The 18,940-nt window shown below is 37.8% G+C and overlaps 1 protein-coding gene across 1 annotated transcript; it reads left to right on the forward strand.

Annotated features, from left to right (window-relative positions):
• The first annotated feature begins 8,377 nt into the window (after positions 1-8,377).
• LOC106914412 (lysophosphatidic acid receptor 6-like) lies at positions 8,378-10,750 on the forward strand. The gene has a single exon (XM_014981187.2). It carries the CDS (start codon positions 9,125-9,127, stop codon positions 10,175-10,177), a length of 1,053 nt encoding a protein of 350 aa, XP_014836673.1. The 5' UTR covers positions 8,378-9,124; the 3' UTR covers positions 10,178-10,750.
• The last annotated feature ends 8,190 nt before the right edge of the window (positions 10,751-18,940 follow it).

Here is an 18,940-nt window from a genome sequence, read left to right on the forward strand (position 1 = left end):
TATCACATAAGTTTTCATTTTCTGCTGTATATTACATTTAAAGGACAATATACATATTTTAGGAACATAGTGAAAGCAACATAATAACCAAGACAAAAAATGTTTTCCCCTAAATAATGCGCATAAAATAATCTTTAAAAAATATAAAGCTACTCTACCATTAATCAGCATATCACATACCATTGCCAATAAGGAATGACAATGGCTGTTCATCCAACAGCTGCCTAACTCTGACACTCTTCCAGATCTTTATTCAAGTACTCCAGTACAGTTTTTTTTTTGTGTGTGACTTTTACACATTATGTCAGGTTGGATGTATATTACTGGAAATATCTGTAATAGAAAACATATCAGAAAAGTTCTAAAAATAAGAGAATTGTGGCCTCCATATGTATTCAACTCTTGACACTCTGAAATCCAGTGCAGTCAAGTGACTTAATTATTAAATACTCTATCTAGTATGTAATTTATTCTCAGTACAGCTCTTCTGCGAAGGCCTCTGTGGTTTCTTAGAGAACATTATTAAACAAACAGCACCATGAAGACTAAGAAACACAGACAGGTCAGTTTAAAATACTGTGTTAGATAGATCAGCTAAAAAAACATTATTCACAGCTTTGAGTGTCTCATGGAGCCCAGTTCAAAACAGTGACATAATTTTAACCACTGTTAAATGAACTAAGGACAGTTTATTTGTAGAACAAAGTTCTCTACTCTGGTTTGTTGAGGGATTGCATTTGAGCATTTTGGCTTTACATGTAAAATTGCATAGGAGGCAGAAACCCACCACTTCAAATCAGTGTGAACACAAAATCGCCAAAAGGAAGAAATGGTAGGGGACAGAGAATCTTAATGTTAATCGGAAGATGGACATTAATAAGGTTTTCTTTCAATCCTGAAATCTTGTTGAAACCTGTTGGTCTTGTAGCAATATAATTCCCTTCAACAGACGGACCAAGCTACACTGAATATTCAAAACATGTTTGATCTAGAGCTGAGTCTCATTCAGAACATTTGGCAAGACAGGAAAACATCAGTTTTTCCAAACAGAGTATCTGTTTGGAAAACAGATACTCTGTATCAATCACTGAATTTGAGTGATTTTTGACAGACAAATTGGCAGAAAACTTCACTTCCTGGATGCCTAAAGCTACTGCAGCTGCATCCAAATAGACATGAAGCAGTAAGTGGAGCAAAAGGTTGTTCTGCAAAGTGTCGAAAACCTAAACTAAAACCAAAACCAAAAGGTGTAAAAAGTCATGGCTGTGAATACTTTTGAAAGGACCTGTATGTGTTACTAAATTAAATGATTTATTATTTGTAAATCAAATAACAAATCATTTAATTTCTAAATGATTTGTTATATTACTTTTTGAGAAAATTGCACATGAAGAAGTTAATGTCCTTGTTTATTTGTTATTGCCTTTAATTCTGATGAAAACATTTTTGTTCTCATAAGTATGTCTCTGCAGATTAGTGTGTTCTGGGCAAAGGTAAAGCAGTGACACCTTTTTGGCACGCAATCTGTTGACGAACAAATAAAGATCTGTGTCAGTTCACACTCTCGGTTTGTGGCTCCCGTGTGGTTTGCTCTTTTGCTTTAGCGATCTACAGCTAAACTGTTTGTCTTATTTGCATGGTATTTCCTTGATGATGCAGAATATTAATGAACCTTTTGTAGTTGTGCTCTTGTAATGGAGAAACCCGAAAAGAACATTCAGGAGGACTTTCCAACCATAATCCTATACCCTGCATGCAGAATGTGGCTTTTTTCATTCTAGAAACAGATCTTGAAATTGTGGTGTCATGCTCGTTGAGGTTTTAGTTCGGAAGATATATTATTTTTGTTTGGTTAAAAATAAATTTATTCTGATTAAAAAGGAAATCACATCAGAGGAGGATTTTATAGGTTCAACTGTAGATGCAAACTTATCCATTCTTCATAAAAATGTGTTCTTCCTCTCAAGCCCCTACATGTTCACTGCATTTCTCTATTGTATTTTATGTTAGTATTCAAACTATGACTCATTTCTATTGCCATTTTCTTTTTTTTTCCTTTTTTTTTGTGGAAGTCAAAAGAAAAGTGGCATTGCATGTGAAGGAGGAAGGGTGATGCAGGTGTGTGGGCAGATTTTCACTGTTGGAATAACCCAAACTTTGGTATTTTTTGATAAACACATGCTGGTGTTAAAAAAAAAAATTTCCACAGACTTACGTTGGGTTTTCATAAGAAAATGTCACAACCACTTTCACTTTTAGAGAAGCTGAAGACAAAGATAACGTATGTCGGAATTCCATCTTATCAATGCCAATGTCTCATCTGTCTCATGCAAGCATAAGAAATTCTCTGGTGAAACAAAATTCCCCGTAAAATTTCTCCAGTTGGTGTTGATATTTAAGACCAAAAAATACCAAAAAAATGTTTTTGGTCTTGAAATTGAGTGAAGTTTGCTCCTGTTTTTCTCTCTTGGAAGTAGTTTTATAAACTGTCCATCTTAGTGAATGCAAGCTTTTTCTTGTTCTTGTCTTGAGAATTAACTGCTCTATTTCTAAATTAGACAACAGTAGACAAAAGTTCTACTGTTTCCATTTTAACTGCTCTATGTTTAGAGCAGTTAAAATGTAAAAAAAATGTTTTTACATTTTACTGATATGTAAAAACATATCAGTACAAAAGTATCACAAGATTATGTTTTTGCAGTAACGAGCTTAAGCAGGTGTTTCTTCTGTAACTTAAAGACGTGCACTGATGTTTGATAATTTCTGTACATATAGTAATAGTGAAAAGAGACTATCAATTTTTAGTATTTCGGACATAACACTTTGATCTGTCTCCAACATTTACAAAAAAATAAGGCTAAACTATGTTTAAATTATGTGTTAAAAATTACACCACACAGTTTAATTTTCGAACTTGGACCACTTGGCATAACTTTAACTTATTATTGGCATAAACAAAGTAGAGCTATCCAAACTCCTCACTGCACGGTGGTGAAGGGATGATGATCAGGGCTAGTTTTGCAGCTACAAGACCTGAGCATTTTAAAGCAAAATTCAGATTTGAGTCTGTGGATACAAACATAACTTCAAAGTAAAAGGCTTGTTCTCCAGGGACTGAACAGCCTTTATCTAATTTAAATAGAGATAAAAATATATAACTTTTAAGAACATATTATTTGCATGATATTATTAATGTCCTCTTTTAGCTACCTTAGGGTACACAATTAACACAATTAAGGATGTGAATCTTTCCTGTTAAAGGTGGCACTTCAATATATCAACCATGGACATTTTAGTGGAAACTGACGATTCATAAACACCCTGTTCATGTACATCGTAGCATAGTAATAACTGCCACATGGATGACTCTCAAGTTGAACTTAAGCAATTTAAAGGCATTCTTTCACTGTTAAGATATTACAAAATGTGGTTCCGTTTAAAAAAAAGAACTTATAAAAGCACTTCCTGTAACCTCTTTTCAACCTTCTTTCCCCTTCGCTGACTAGCACCTTGGTCTTTATTTTCTGATCTACAAGACACTTTGAAACATGATGTCCGTTGAGACTATAAAACAATGTTGTTTTTTTATGCACATTTAGTACATGGCTTCCTCATAATCTTAGCTTTTGATAACCAATTTATACTTGTGTTCTTTGAACCTACATGCAAATTGTGTTACTATTGCAGTGAACACTATACTTTGTTTATTTGCTAACCAAAAAATGATTAAAACTCTACAATGTCATTATGTTAAATTAGGCTTAAAGCTACAATTCTGTGTTTTAGGTAAACTAGATCCGATATCATCCAATTTCAGTTGTTAGAAAATGTACTCGTATTTGGAAAAAAAAAAAAAACGACTTGGTAAAATTAAAGCCATTAAACTGACCAATAATTCCTCTGTATGAGGAATTGTCTATATTTGTCTGTATTTGTCTAACTGCTGGAGGTCGACTTAGACTGTGTCATGAGTTGGACAATGATCAGAAACAAAGCAGCTACAGAGGAATCAATGTGCTGTTGTGTCTCGGTTAAAGTCCAGACCTCCATGATACACTTATGACATATCTGAGCATAAGTGAATGTTTACGCTTCATTGGTAATCACTGGCCCACCAGCAGTTCTGTTTTTTCTGATTTGTTGCTGCATTATCTCTTCAGCAGAATCTACTGCAGTAACACGAGGTGGAAAGACAGCGATGTCTGCCACTAGCTGATTAAAAGGTTTCCTAGCTCACTGCAATGACGTTAAACAGGAAGTGCTACTCGAGAACCTGTGTTTGTCTCCTCAGGGTTCTGTTGTAAAATTTTCCTCAACACTCTAATGTGACAAGCAGTGGAAGTATGAACATCTGACAAAGCATACGAATGTATGAAAAAATTTAACGTTTTCACACTGATTCCTGATTGGATTTAGGTCTGGATTATGACAGTTCCTCTTGCAACAAGTCAATGTGCAAGTTGCCTCACTGTGATTTGAGGATTAGTGTGTTAGTTTTGCTGGCTAGTGAGTGCAACCAGATGGTTCTGGCTCTAGTGGAAAGTTCTTTTAGCGGTTGGTATGACGAGTAAAGTGCTATTTAGTGTAAATTCAGTATTTTACCATGAACTTGTCAAATAAATGCTCTTCTGATGTGACTATAAGTTACAGTTGTATCGTACTTTTCCCATTTTCAGAGAGCTTTTCTGATAAAGAATTATTTCAAAAATGAAAACCATATTTCATTTTCCTGAAAGTTTACAATCTCTGTTAGTCCAGTAGTCACATCATATCACTAGATGTTTGTGGTCGTGATGTGGCAAAACATGTTCGCCAAGCAGTGGTAGTTGTACATTAAATTGCTGGTACTTTTACTTAAAAAAACAACAACAATGTGAACATTTCCTTTTCTGCTTTCACATCTAAACACTGTTAAGTTTTGTAGTGCGTGTGTCATCAAATTGCGTGTAACCCTGCTGAGTCACTCAGGTTGTTTCCCTGTTACAGCTAATTTTTTCTGCAGATTTGAACAGCGACTTGTCGCCCCCGAGGTCATCATGTTTGTAGCCTCCGTCTGACCACAGCTGTGACGACTCCTCATGACCATCACACCGCCACATCACGATCTGAGTCTGAGCCTTGGGGTTTGTGGGGTGGAGGTGGACTGGAGGAGGGTGTCTGACAGCTTCCTGCCATTGTGAGAGATTTAACAACCCAAGGATTTCACCCCCCTTTGTTTTTGTTTAGAAACCACACAGTTGCATGTGAAGAGCTTGTTTTTTATGTTCTGGATGGAAGTATTTTGGATGTAAAAGACAATGGCACAGAACATTTCGCTGTAAGGCCTTGATGGTGTTTATTTTGCAGCAGATTGACAAAGATTGTTTTCGGGCCATAAAACGCAACATGTCCGTTTGTCTCTTTGATTCTCTGGGAGATTTTCCTTCATTTGTTTGACTGTTGCTGGTAACCATGAAGTCATGTTTGTATTAGTCATGACTCTCATCTCTAGAGTGGGCAAAATATTACTGTAACCAACAACACACAGTTGAAGTTATCCTAAAATTGCAACATTCCATTCAATTAGAGGAAATCTACAGTGGAGAAACACAACATCTTATCATCTTATTTTTCGTCTAGTTTCTAGTGCAAATATATTGGTATACTGGAAACAAGAGAAAACTAACATACAAGCTACTTTTCAGCAAGATATACTAGCTTGTTTTGAGTCAACAGTTTTTTTTTAACATTGACAAGAAAGTGGTCGTTATAAGTGAATTAATCAGTCAGTAGAACAATATATTTGTCCCATATTATAAATTATAATCTTTTGTTTCATTGCCAGATCATTACTGTTACTTTTTCATCAGTATCAAGGAATTATTTCTTGCTGAAAAGTTACATGTTATTTCTGTCTTATTTCAGGTAGACGAAAATATTGGCACTAGAAACTACATCAAATATGTTTTTTGGAGTGCACATTCAGATTTCTAGTTTTCGGTCTCTAACTCAGAAAATGGGGGAAATTGAGGATCTGAGAGTTCTTTCAGAATAACTCTCCTCTTTTAAGCGCTGCTTAATGAACAACTGAGTCTTTACCAGCTGCCAAGAAGGCTTCCTACTAAAGGAAACCTTGAATGCAACATTTGAAATGTGTTTCAAAAAGCTGTGTGCAGGGACTATTGCACTGAACAGAGAAGGCCTTCTGCTTCTCTCTCAATCCCATTCCTAATGTTCCCAGGAAAACAGAAAGTTCTTCTCCTTTGGCAGAGCAGCGGCCCACACAGGCCGTAAAAACGACCCCCATCGGACCTGCGGAGGCAGTCACCTCAGGCACTTCCAGTGTTGCCGGAGACCTTCTGACGCTTCATTGACCCTCCGTCCTTATCTGGGGTTTAACTGATTCTATCAGCTTCTGTCACGCTGCACAGCCTGCGCACTACGTATGTTGACATTGCTGGAAGAAAGTATCCAGACATCATATGTAAAAGTAGACGTGCGTCAGAGTAGAAACACAGTCAGTAGGGCTCATAAAAACCTTTAAAAAGCAAGGAAATAAGCTATGTTTAAAGTTCCGATGCTGGATCACTCTATCGAAACTTATGTATCCTCCATATTGCAACATTTTATGACGATTTGTCATATAACTGAAACAGGAAATACCAAAAATAAATTACATGTAGAACAGGAACAAGGGAAGAAGGCAGAACAGGACTGACTTGGAAAAAGTTTTGTTTATTTCAACAAGGAACTGTTGAAATACCAGCAACAGTTAAACAAAAACAACCAGGAACTACATGGTGGCTGTGAAAAATTAACACACCCCTGTTAAAAATTCAGGTATGGGATATAAAACCCTTCAAACTATCATCGTCCTACATCTTGACAGTATTTGCCGGTTCTACCTGGGAAAAAGTCTCTGAATCTACCAGACAGCACTTGGTTCACGTGACCTAATAGATTTGCCACTAAATTTCGATCTAGACTCTGACTAGGCCATTGCAAAATGATAATTTTGCTCTTGTTAAGCCATTGTTTTATTGACTTGGACAAATACCTTGACTCATTGTGAAACAGAATAATTAAATAACTTTATATGTATAGCTTTCAAACAAAACCAGCATGTTTGGATCAAAACTGACTGGTATTTCATACACACTGTTAAATACTTAATTAATTAATTCCTACTTCTTAGTGTACATGTATGGAAAATACTGAAGATTCTTGTTGCATTCTCACAGCCAGTTCTTGTTGGAAAATCATGCAGCTCCCTCTGTTTTTGAGATCCTCCTCCCTGACCAGTTTCAGTCTTTTCTCTCATCTGTTGTTAAAAAATGTTGATCATATCTAATATTTCAACATTTTTGGTGTGGGAACTTTTGTCAGGCACTGTGCATGACTCTGCAGTCTCGAGGCAAAAATTAAGTGTAACGATTCACAGGTTTCAAGTAGGCCTGAATAGGAAAAGCTTTGACCATTACATATTCATACAAGACTAGAAAACATACAACAAAAGCAACAAAACTGTAATCTAAATGTATAAAAACAAGTATCAAAATTTCTATAGCTGATGAAAACAATATAAATGCACAGTACTTATATTTACTTTCATGGAAGATATAGAAGAATTTAGTCTCAACGGACATAGATGTAGATGGATGCACCCCTTTCTCAATGGGATTTGATCATGCTGTGATGATACTTTTCAATAAAATCTAACACAGAGCAACGGATTCTGCCCAAATCAGTCATTTATGAAAGATTGGGAAGAAGAAACACACGTAAAATTACGTTTGTACTTTACCACAAGCCATGTAAAGGGGAAACATCAAACATGTGTTCTGATGAAACCAAAGTGGAAATTTTTGTCCTCCACTCAAAATCTTACTCTGCACAAAACCTATTAGACTACAAAGGACTTGAGACTTGAGCTTCCAGGTGGACAGTAAACATACCACCAAAGCATTTTATTGAGTTAGAAAATAACTGTCAATATTTGAGTACTAAAGTCCTGACCCTCTCCATGCAGTGTGACTGAGCTGGAGCTGGGTAAAGAAGGCGGCAAAAGATAAGTATGCAAAGTTTAGGAGCCGACTACAAATCTCATATAAGAATATGCAGAAAACTAAGATGTATTTTCTTCACACTTTACGTTGAAGTGCTACTTTGTGTTCTGTCCCAGCTTGTGGTTATGATGTCACAACATAGTAAAAAGTTCAAGAGTTTGAACGTTTAACCAGGGTACTGTTCATAAATGAGAAGCACTTCAGCAAATTCCCCCTGAGTGCAGTGTTGTTCTTTGCTGCTCATGACTGATTCTTTAACTGACAGACAAAGGGAGTAGGAGGAGCCGCATGGGAGGAGTGTGGGACGGACCAAGAACAACTGCTTACTCTCTTCCACTAAAAAGTGCAAAACTGTCTGAGACCGTCACAAAGGAGAAGTGGAAATCCTGAGTGAGATGAGAAAAAGCCTGCGACGCTGCTCAGAGGAAGAGCTCGAGACACAAGGCTTATTAAGAGGAAGAAGGACAGGAAAGAGGGAACAGATCATCAAGTCAGAATAATAAAGACATTCATCTTATTGCAAACCCAGAGAGCAAGAAGATTCAGGCAAACTTCAGTTCTACTGCTGGAAGGAAAGATGTTGCTACATGGTCCGGACTCCGGGAGGCATGGACTACTTGTGACACTTTTGGTCCTTTGGAGGTGAAACAATCCAAAACACAGCTCTGAGTTTGGACAAAGGGACAAAACCTATTCATGAGGACAGCCTTCTGAAAGTTTTGAATGAGGATAACCCAACACCTTATGCCAATAATGGACCACACGAGTGAGAAGGATTTTTGTTTGACTCATTTAACTGAGTGAGTCAAAGGGGGTGTGTATCTGGTGGGCTGCAGCCTGGTGAAGGGAGCCCGAGCAGGGGGAGGGGAAGAATCACCAGCCTGGATCTCTGTCCTCTGGGAAGAATCTTTTCAGTGTTCATCAATCCCCAAAAGTAAGTACACTCAGAGAGGAAAGATAATCAAATCTACAATTCCTCAGCCAGAAGAACTATCACTGCTGATGGCTTGATGGTGCCTTGTTGTTTTTGACTGCTCTGGTTTTTGCTTCTCACTCATGGACAGTTGCTTTGTCTCATAATGAATAACACTACAAGCCCGTTGGACAATTTAAACTGCAGCAAGAATGACATGTTCAAATACCCCCTGTACAGCACAGTCTTCAGCATCGTGTTTGTAGTCGGACTCATCACCAACGTAGTGGCCCTTTACATATTCACATGCTCTCTGAAATTGAGGAACGAGACCACCACATACATGATGAACCTGGTGGTGTCCGACTTGCTGTTTGTCTTCACACTGCCTCTGCGGGTCTTCTACTTCATCAACAAGAACTGGCCCTTCGGGGGGATTTTCTGCCAGATCTCTGTCTCGCTGTTCTACACCAACATGTACGGCAGCATGCTCTTTCTCACGTGCATCAGCGTGGACCGCTTCCTGGCCATCGTGCACCCCTTTCGCTCGAAGATGCTCAGGACCAAACGCAATGCCAGGATAGTGTGCGTTGCCGTGTGGGTGCTGGTACTTTCGGGGAGCCTCCCCACTGGGTTTCTGCTAAACAGTACCACAAAAAGTGATGGGAACACTTTCTGCTTTGAGAACTTTTCATCCACTACCTGGAAATCCCACCTGTCTAAAGTGGTGATCTTTATAGAGACAGTTGGTTTCCTCATTCCTCTTCTGCTCAACGTTTGTTGCTCCATCATGGTGTTGCAGACCCTGCGGCGCCCTCAGACCGTCAGTCGTGGGGGAAAGGTGAACAAAACCAAGATCCTGCGGATGATAATCGTGCACTTGTGCATTTTTTGCTTTTGCTTCATCCCCTATAATGTCAACTTGGTGTTTTATGCTCTGGTCCGCACCAAAACCATACAGGGATGCTTTACTGAGTCGGTGGTTCGAACAATCTACCCGATAGCCCTTTGCATCGCTGTGTCCAACTGTTGCTTCGATCCCATCGTGTACTACTTCACCTCAGAGACAATCCAGAACTCCTTCAAGAGGAAGTCTCAGGCCTCCCGTTCGTTTGATGTCAAGTTCTCCGAGGCCACGCAGTCTGAGAGCAGCCCCAGTTTGCAATGGAGCCTAAAGAATCTGAAAGCTAAGGTCTTCCACAATGAGTCTTCTGTATGAAAATTCTCAATGACTTTTATTTGGAATTTTTCCTATTTTGGACTTCATCTCAGGGCAAATTCTTTAAACTATGGATTTAACAACCTCTGCTTTGCAGTATTACCACTTGACCCTGCTCTCACATGTGAGGATTTGTTACGACTACTTACATATTTCTGTTTCCTGTGGATTATACCGTAATTGTGTTTAACACAGTTACTCAGCCAGTGATGCATTAGGGGAATATGATCACCGAACTGCAGCACAGTTTTGATATTAACATATTAATGTACCTGTATAGCTGTATATATGTATGGCAAATTGTGGTGCTAACTTTAGAGTGTTATCTATTAAGTTAACAAAGAGCTAAGCTATATGTACATGGCTTTTTGTATGTTCGGTATTAAAAGTCATTCTGTAATTCACTTTTGTGAATGTGTCATTTTTTGTAAATGTGAATTACAGAATGGAAAGGCAGCCTTGATTTTGTTCTGGGAACATTTCATTGTAGATGAATGCACTGACACACTTCCTCATACTGCACTCACGCAATTGTCATTAATAAAACGCCATGTGCTGCCTCAAGGAAAAAAACTGCACTTTGAAACTTTTTTTTTAAATTTGAAAAAAGTGTTTTCCTGTCATTTATCACACTGTCATACACCTTTAAACAGGAACTTTTAGAATTATAACTTGGTCACTTTTAAAAAAAAAAATACTGGTCCCACTGTAGTATTGTTTCTAATTTTGAACTAAATGTGGGAAGCTTGCAGTGCCGCCAATAAAAGAGTGAGCTTGCATAATTTAACACCAGATGCTCAAATTCTGAGAAATCTAAGTCTTCAAGTTGTTTTTTTATTGCTCTCTGATTAAATCTTATCATGTCTTTTTGTGGAAGAACTAAAGATTAAAGTGCATTCTCACTCCATTTAAACTTCACTTTTATAAATGAAACACAACGAAAATTATGTGTATAGTTTGTGATAAAATTCATTGGTCAGAACATACTTTGTTTTTAGTATATATCTGCAATGTCTTGCAGTCTGAAAGTGTATAAACGATATTGCTTTGGTAAAGAAAATACTATGAATTTCTGACCATGATGTATTAATTACGACATAAAGAGATTAAGAAATTCAAGTGATGCTTAAAATAATATTAGGTAAGCATTCAGGTTACATTTTATTTCAAACTGCTCAATTTGAAATTGTCACAATAAAATAAAACATGAAAAGGGATTCCTTTTTAAAAAAAGAAGCGTTGAACATCATACATAAAATACTTTCTGAAAATTATTCAGTGGTTTTAAACACTGGTGTGAAAATGTATGTATAATTTATTCTGCATTCATCAAAAATATTTAAGGTGTTTTTAAGGGGAATTCTTATAGCTATGTGACTATAATTGGCTGAAATATCAATAACACAAATGTGAGAAGTCCAGTTGGCATTTCCAAAAATATATGATTTATAATTATTTTCTCTTAATATGCACCACAGCTGAGAATCCTTTTCTTTATCCTGCATGATGTAAATAAGCGAAAGCTATGAGTTAGGATGTGTTTCACTTCTCCAAGGGACTTCTCTGTGGCTAACTAGAACAAGAGATGCATACGTAATTTTGCTCACTGACATTTAGAGATTCTCCACAGTTTTAGGTCATCGACACGTGAATCCGCATCTGTGCTGCTGAGACCACATCGAAAGTAGGCAAAATCCTCTTAGCAAAACCATTAAAGCACAGTGGGTTGATCATAGAAAGAATTGAAGCACCGTGGCATTTGTTTCTTTTAAACCTACACTGGAATTTCATTTTATCTCCTGTAAACGTCGTCTTCCCTTCCCTCACAAGGACATAGTGTTTTTGTTTTTGGCTGAAGAGTCTGTCTGTAGGCTTCCACCAAACTGGTTCAATTTGTACAGGAAGACTTTGACTTTCAAAAAGGGATAAAAATAGAGGTGTAATAATTAAAAAATATGATCAACTAGAGAGAAAATTATGAAATAAGAAGAAATACGTCGTTTTCTATGTTTTCGTTAAATGTTGGATGAGCAAAAACTTTTGATGGAGCTTTTTAGCAATACGGATAAAAGTTTATATAATAGAAACTGATTATTTGCTTTTAGACTGAACCAGTTAGACAGCCCAAGGCATAAACAAGCCATGAAGGATACAGGATTTTTCATGCAGGAAGTATACATCATAAAAACTTTACAGTGTAGTTAGGTTTGCTAAAAATGGCTACTGAATGATGAACTAAGCATAATTTTATGTATTTAGACCCATAAAATAAACCTAGAGTTTCGATAGGACATGCACTGTTATCAGTTAGAATTTATTTTATCAGATATTTAGTGTTTAAAAATAATCAGGTGTTTTTTTTTTAATATTTTATGTCTTGTAAAAGAAGAAGTTTGAATTATTTGATGAAGAAGTACTTCGTTAAAAAGGTGAACGTCTCATATTTACACACGATAAAACCCACTATGCTTTTGGGTTGATAGGATTTTATTTCTAGTTAAGTTTATAAACATTTATAAAAGGTGAATTTAAGATTATTATTACTATATATTTCTGATTTAAAAGTATGGTCAAATGCGATAGTTGTCATCATAAATACAGTTCTCATGCAGTGTAATAGTTATGTCAACAGCCATGATTGAAATATATTCAATTCTACTCTAGGTTTCAGTTTTCTGATGCAATTTAGGATTTTTTTGCACTTCCATGAAACATGTGGTGTTCTGTGCAATTGCAATACATATTTTCACAAAAGAGCTGACTTGACTGAAAATCTTAAGCATAAACACGAAAGAGGAACTGCGTGACAAAAAGTGACAAAAGCTACACTTTGCATGTTGCTGTTGCATGCGTGAGTGCTATGAAATGTTTCGGACATCAGCAAGCACTTTCAGCACTTTCTTCTGCACGCTCTAAGGGTGACAAGAGTCATTCACAGGCCTTATGTGATCCCAACCCACTGTTGAGCATAAAGATAAGCTGATAATAACCTTATTTACTACACACAGAAAAATATGGATATGTTTGAAGTTCAGTACTCTGAACCCAAAAAGACAAAAGCTGATATGATTTATTTTAAGAGTAAAAAAAAACAACAACAAAAAAAACTGCAAGTCACGAAGAACCACTGAAGCAGAGCATGAGAGTGGAAATCTCAAACTAAAATCTTGCAGATTTAGTTCCTATTGTCACAGGAAGCAATGTGTTGTGAAGTCAAAGTACCAGGAAACAAGTCTTCATGCGAGAAACTAACAGAAGCACATGCTGCTAAAACCTAAAGGTCAGCCAGCGACACTGTATTTATACCTGGACCAAATGTCAACACAGTGAAGGACACTGTTCTGAAAACAAACAGCTTTCTGGCTAAAAGCTAACATCATCCCTGGTAAGGGCCAAACGTCTGGTTCTGTGTTTACAGTATACAATCTGATCACCAGGCGTTAATGACTTTTAACGTTGCTGCACAGAATGAAGACAGGAGCAAGAGCGGATAAACAAAGGAAAACACAACTCCAATCCACTTTAGATAAATGATAGAAAACTTTTCATTCATTCAGCACCAAGAGAGACAATACAAAGTGATATCTGTCTTAATAGTTCAGATTTGCTGATTTGGTGAGGCAAACATTGAGGTACTTATTCATGTTAGAGGCAGAGACCTGCTTGTTCTGTGCATTCACAGCCGGTATGTTTTCAATTTAACCTTTCCTTCCCAACAGGCTGCAGGATGAGAAAACACAGGCGAGGTGCAGGTTGTCGTCATATATACATTCTGTTCTTCATTCTGTTGGGCGTGTGGACCAGCAGCTTTGTATGATAAATCTCAATGGATTTGGTCTATAATACAAGGACAATGTGCATATTAAATTTTCTTGACATTTCAATTGTCTAGAAAGGTGAAAGTAGCTTTAATATGAGTAATTATATCTGCGTCTTAAATAGAAATTCCCTAATCAGATTCAACAAACAATTTGGTGTCTGACAGACCATCATATATTTTAAGTTATTCCACTTTATTTTGTAATAAAGCAGACTAAGTATTATTAGGAAATTAAAACTTAAAACTTTGGCAAGTGGTTAATTCAAGTTGACAGTCTTTTATACAGTCCTAAAAAATAGCCTTTGTTTGGCTGATCAACTATCAATATAATACCAGAGGCAACATCACACTGTGTGTATGTGAGAGCAGTCAGCGTTACACAGCTCTGCAGTAGAAAAGAGCACTACTATTATACCACAGCAGACTAAACAGATCAGAGTTAACATTGTAAAGTAATGTCATTAATAAGCACAATTAGCACAGAGTTGTTAAAGCAACCTCTTAGCACTTACTTGGGATATCTTCACTGATAGTAAAAAGATTGGATTGGATTTTGAGTTTCTGGCCGCCCAGTCACCAATCAGTGCTGGTCTAATGCAGGATCTAATCAGTAACTGATTTATCTTTGAAGAGTTCTTTAAACTATATTTCCCGCAACACAAGATCACTAATCTAATGCTTATGCCGTCAGCGGTGTCATCACAGCACCATGTCGCTCCTGAAGACCCTAAAGTGTTCTTGGTCAAGACTGTCAGCTTTTGGGTCCAGATCACCCTGTGATAAATCTGACATGTTTCTCCTCTGATCCTCCTGATGAGCTCTTTGAAGCACTGTCAGCCTGTATCAGCATAGCAGTGATTTCTGCTGGAAATCTGACACCAGGAAAGGCAGTTTGGGTTGGGTCAGTTGTGAGGTTGGTGTAGAGCTTATTGTCCTCAGATTCAATCCAGAGCTTAGGTCACATGACAGGGGGGAGCACCATTTTGCCCAATGGATTTGGGGGAAGGAGCCCACTGCATTAGATGATCAGCTATTTTCCTCTCCACACAGGGAAAATTAGGCAGGAAATGACTGTTATTACCCTGACATGGCTAGTGCCTATTTGGATATTTGCACTGTTCTCTTGTAATTACAATAAACATGCCATATATTTCTGTTCCATCAATTTTGTAGAAAGCGTCGGCTTTTATAGCAGTTAGTCACATTCTGTTGTGTAGTTGGGAAGGTGGGGGGGCCTATTATTCAACACAAGGCTCGTTTTCCTGGCAAAGATAATTCAATAGAACCACAAAACCTGCCTTCAGCTATCAGGATGTGGTTTATTAGCAGAAAAGGGAAATCTTGCTGTGTTGACACAACAACATCCTGGCTCAATGTAAAACCAGATGCAGGGACCATTAACAAGCTGCAGGATAGAATGAGACGAGATAGCTTTGCCAAATAACGAAGCAACACAGTCGCATGTAATCCGTGTAACTCCCCATCGTCTCCACCATAAACATCTCTTATCAATCCTCTGGAGCAGTTATGTGACCAGTTTAGTTCTTTGTTGCTCAAAATCTAAGGAATGAAACAGGGACTGTATCTGGCATGTTTATAAAACACTCCCTAATTTGGGAGAACATGGTGTTTATGAAAATACATGTATTTTGTCCAAAGGTTTCAGTAGATTTATTTGAGAGGCCCCACATGTAGCTCAGTGTCACACCCAGGAAGCTTAATTTGACAGCAGCCATTAGCACAAAGCCTCAATGTTTCTGTTTTAATTAACCTGATGAGTCTTCACCTATAGCCAAGAATCCAGTCTGCCGAGACCTGTTTGTGTCTTAGCACATGAGTCAGGAAGTTCCTGCTTCGTATAACTGACAGAAGATGATTTATAATGTGGCTTGCCCCATTTGAGCAATCGAGTGTTTAGATTTGAAACACAAGAGGGAAAATATTGTGATTGCTTCACTTTCAGATGGTGTGTACTGAGACAGCGGGGATGACAGCACCACTGTTACGCATTAAACTCAAAAGCTGCAAGTCCCAACATGCCAGAGTACGTTAATGGGATTGGGAAGAAGCAGTTCTCACACAGTGATCTGCGAACCTATCTAGGAATTTGAAAATCATCACACACACTGTGGCACACAGTGTTTTTATAGTTGGCACAGCCAGATTAGATTATATGGACGTTTAGGATTGTCTCTGCACTCTAAATATTGCTGAATGATTTCTTCACTTCCACAATGCTCTCTTAATGGTGTTAGTAACAAGTTTGTTCAATAAAAGGCGGGGAGGAGATATTATGTAAAATCGACTTTTTTGAGGTTTATTGACATTATGATGTCAACAAATTGAAGTCAATAAAATGAATAAAGCTGGGAAATATTTATAGTGCTGCAGACACACATACACACACACACACACACACACACACACCCAAAAACACCTTTGGGTTATATCTTTATTTTTCACATGCCTGTTTTGGCATTTAATGCAGGGCATATGAAATGCAACGCCTATTTGATTTCTTGAAATTCAGACTGCATTTGGCATAAATACACATGCCAAATTAGTGAAATTGCGCCATTCTGTCTGGTGAAATCTCCCCAGAGGACCTAAAAGGAAGTTGTCCACAACCAAACATATCCCAGTCCCCGAAGACCACAGTTGGCCTCAGAACCTCAGACCACCAACCAGAAACTCATCATCCTGCTGAAACAACACCAAACCAAAGGGGATGGCCACTCCGATTCCCAAAATCATCACCACATCACCAAACCTGTGCATGCATAGGACATTCCACACCCATTGACTGTTCAACTCAATCTGTGCTAGAAACAAGAGTACTGCATCAGGCTTACACAGCAGTAAAGCATGGAAAAAGAAAGGAAAGGAAGGCCCAAGTGACTAAAAATGTCTTTAAGGGTGCCTTTAATGGCCAATACAGAGAAAATTGCAGTGGACCTATGCCAACCCCTGTGGGAACCTGCTGGGCTAGCAGTTGTTCTTTTCAACACACTTAGTTTTCACTTTAGAAGTGATCTTAAATCAAGAAAATGCTGCATTAGTATAATAACACAAACTACTGTTTTTTTATGCCATCAATATACTGCCTCTGTGTGTCACACTGTATAATAGCACGTCTAATCTTTTTCTCTTGACAACGACTGTTTGAGTCTGACTCAGCCTGGTTTCACAGAGGCTTTTAAAGAAGCATAAAAAATAGAATTGGGTGTGTTCAGCTTGATTATACAAGTTAGGCGTTTGATGCTGTGAACTCCTCCTTCAGAGGGTTTAGAGTGAGACTGAACGGCCGATGTGAAGACGCTAATACTTTCCAGTAGCTTAATTAGACAGAACAGACCACAAAAAGAGAAATGAGAGGTTTGTAGTTCCACAGCACCGTAGCAACCTTAGGAAACAGCCACACTAAAATTACATTCAGTTCTCATTTTTTATTCTGCTAAAAAGAAAGAGAGATAATAGTGTAAAATTAAACTGTAAACTTTTTATGTTGGCTTTTTAAAATTGGCACATTCATAGCTAAATATATAACTTATTTCAGTGTATGATGAAAGTTTCGAGACTGAGAAATTTAGGTTCTTCCTAACTTTCCAGGTTGAGTTTTTATGGTCGCAATTTGAATTGAAAAATATTATTAGCATACAAAAACGTATTTTTGCATTATTTTAGCCCCATCAGACAATGAGGATGTTTAACTACTGCAAAGAAAGTATAGGAAGCCACTTTTCTGTAAGAAAAGCATTTCTTACACAAGTCCTCTGGACTGCAGAGGACTGGGGTTCAGGTATTTTCTCTTTCAAACTGTTTGGAACATCTGGGAAAAAAAATAAAAAAGATCAGCACTACCACGAGTCATGCCAGCAGTGAAGGATCCTTTAAAAAATAATGTGTCGTGTGTATGTTTTGTGGATAAAATAACTTATAATTCCCAGCAATCCAGTGATTTGATGATAGACAATGTTTTTTCTAGCATAATGAAACATTCATAATACAAAGGTATCTCAGGGACAAAAAGATTGAAGGTTTGGCTGAGAAGCCTGGTCAATCTTCAAATTCACACAAACTCCAAACATTGATGAATTAAGAATGAGTCAACACCGGTCAGGGTTTCATCTTGTATGCCAGGTCAAATTTCAGACATCTTGATTTCTTTTTTCTTTTTTGACACTTTTGAAAATTAAGTCTTTGCATAAACTTTCTTTTTTTTCTTAATTAAGAAAGTTCTAGCCTGTGAGATACTCCACCTCAGGATACCGTAGGGAGATCTGCAAAGAAGATCCAATAATGCAGAAACAGTAAAGTTTGTTTTGAAACCTCTGGTGAGGACTATATAATTAAAGCTTCTGTTCAACCTTCTTGTTTTAGAGCAGTTTCTCCTAGCAATCCTTATAATCCTACAGCACACACTTAAGAAAATACCCAAGACACCCTCCACAGCACATTCCTAATGGAGGACAGGCTGACCCAAAGGCAGCCTGTCCTGCATTAGGAATGTCCACAGAGTCTCGTAAGAGCTCCCAACACTTTCCCTCTCTTCCCCGGCAGAATCAAGTCTCCTACATGTTGCACACAAAAATAGTTGACAACACCTTCTCAGCCGACATTTTCCCGAGAATCAAATTTTTTGGGGGGAGATATGATCATGTCATTTAGCACTGTAAGTTCCTGTCGAAGAGGGGGGAAGGGGTGCCCAACAGACGATTGCCTGAAGCCTCCATGTCCTTTTGAACCAGGATCCTGGAAAGGCAACCCCCTAACAATTTGGCCTCAAGGTGGGAAGGACACAGCTCATCGATAGCCCTGAGGTTATCAGCAACGCTCCAAAACAAACCCCACAATTAGCCCCCATGGAACAGACAGATAAAGCCAAAAGAATTCAAGCAGAGCCAAAGCCTGAAATCAGAGTGTCACAAAAATACATAATGGAC

Source organism: Poecilia mexicana, unplaced genomic scaffold, assembly GCF_051168715.1.
Source record: "Poecilia mexicana isolate PSO_F unplaced genomic scaffold, ASM5116871v1 scaffold_13, whole genome shotgun sequence".
NCBI lineage: Eukaryota > Metazoa > Chordata > Actinopteri > Cyprinodontiformes > Poeciliidae > Poecilia > Poecilia mexicana.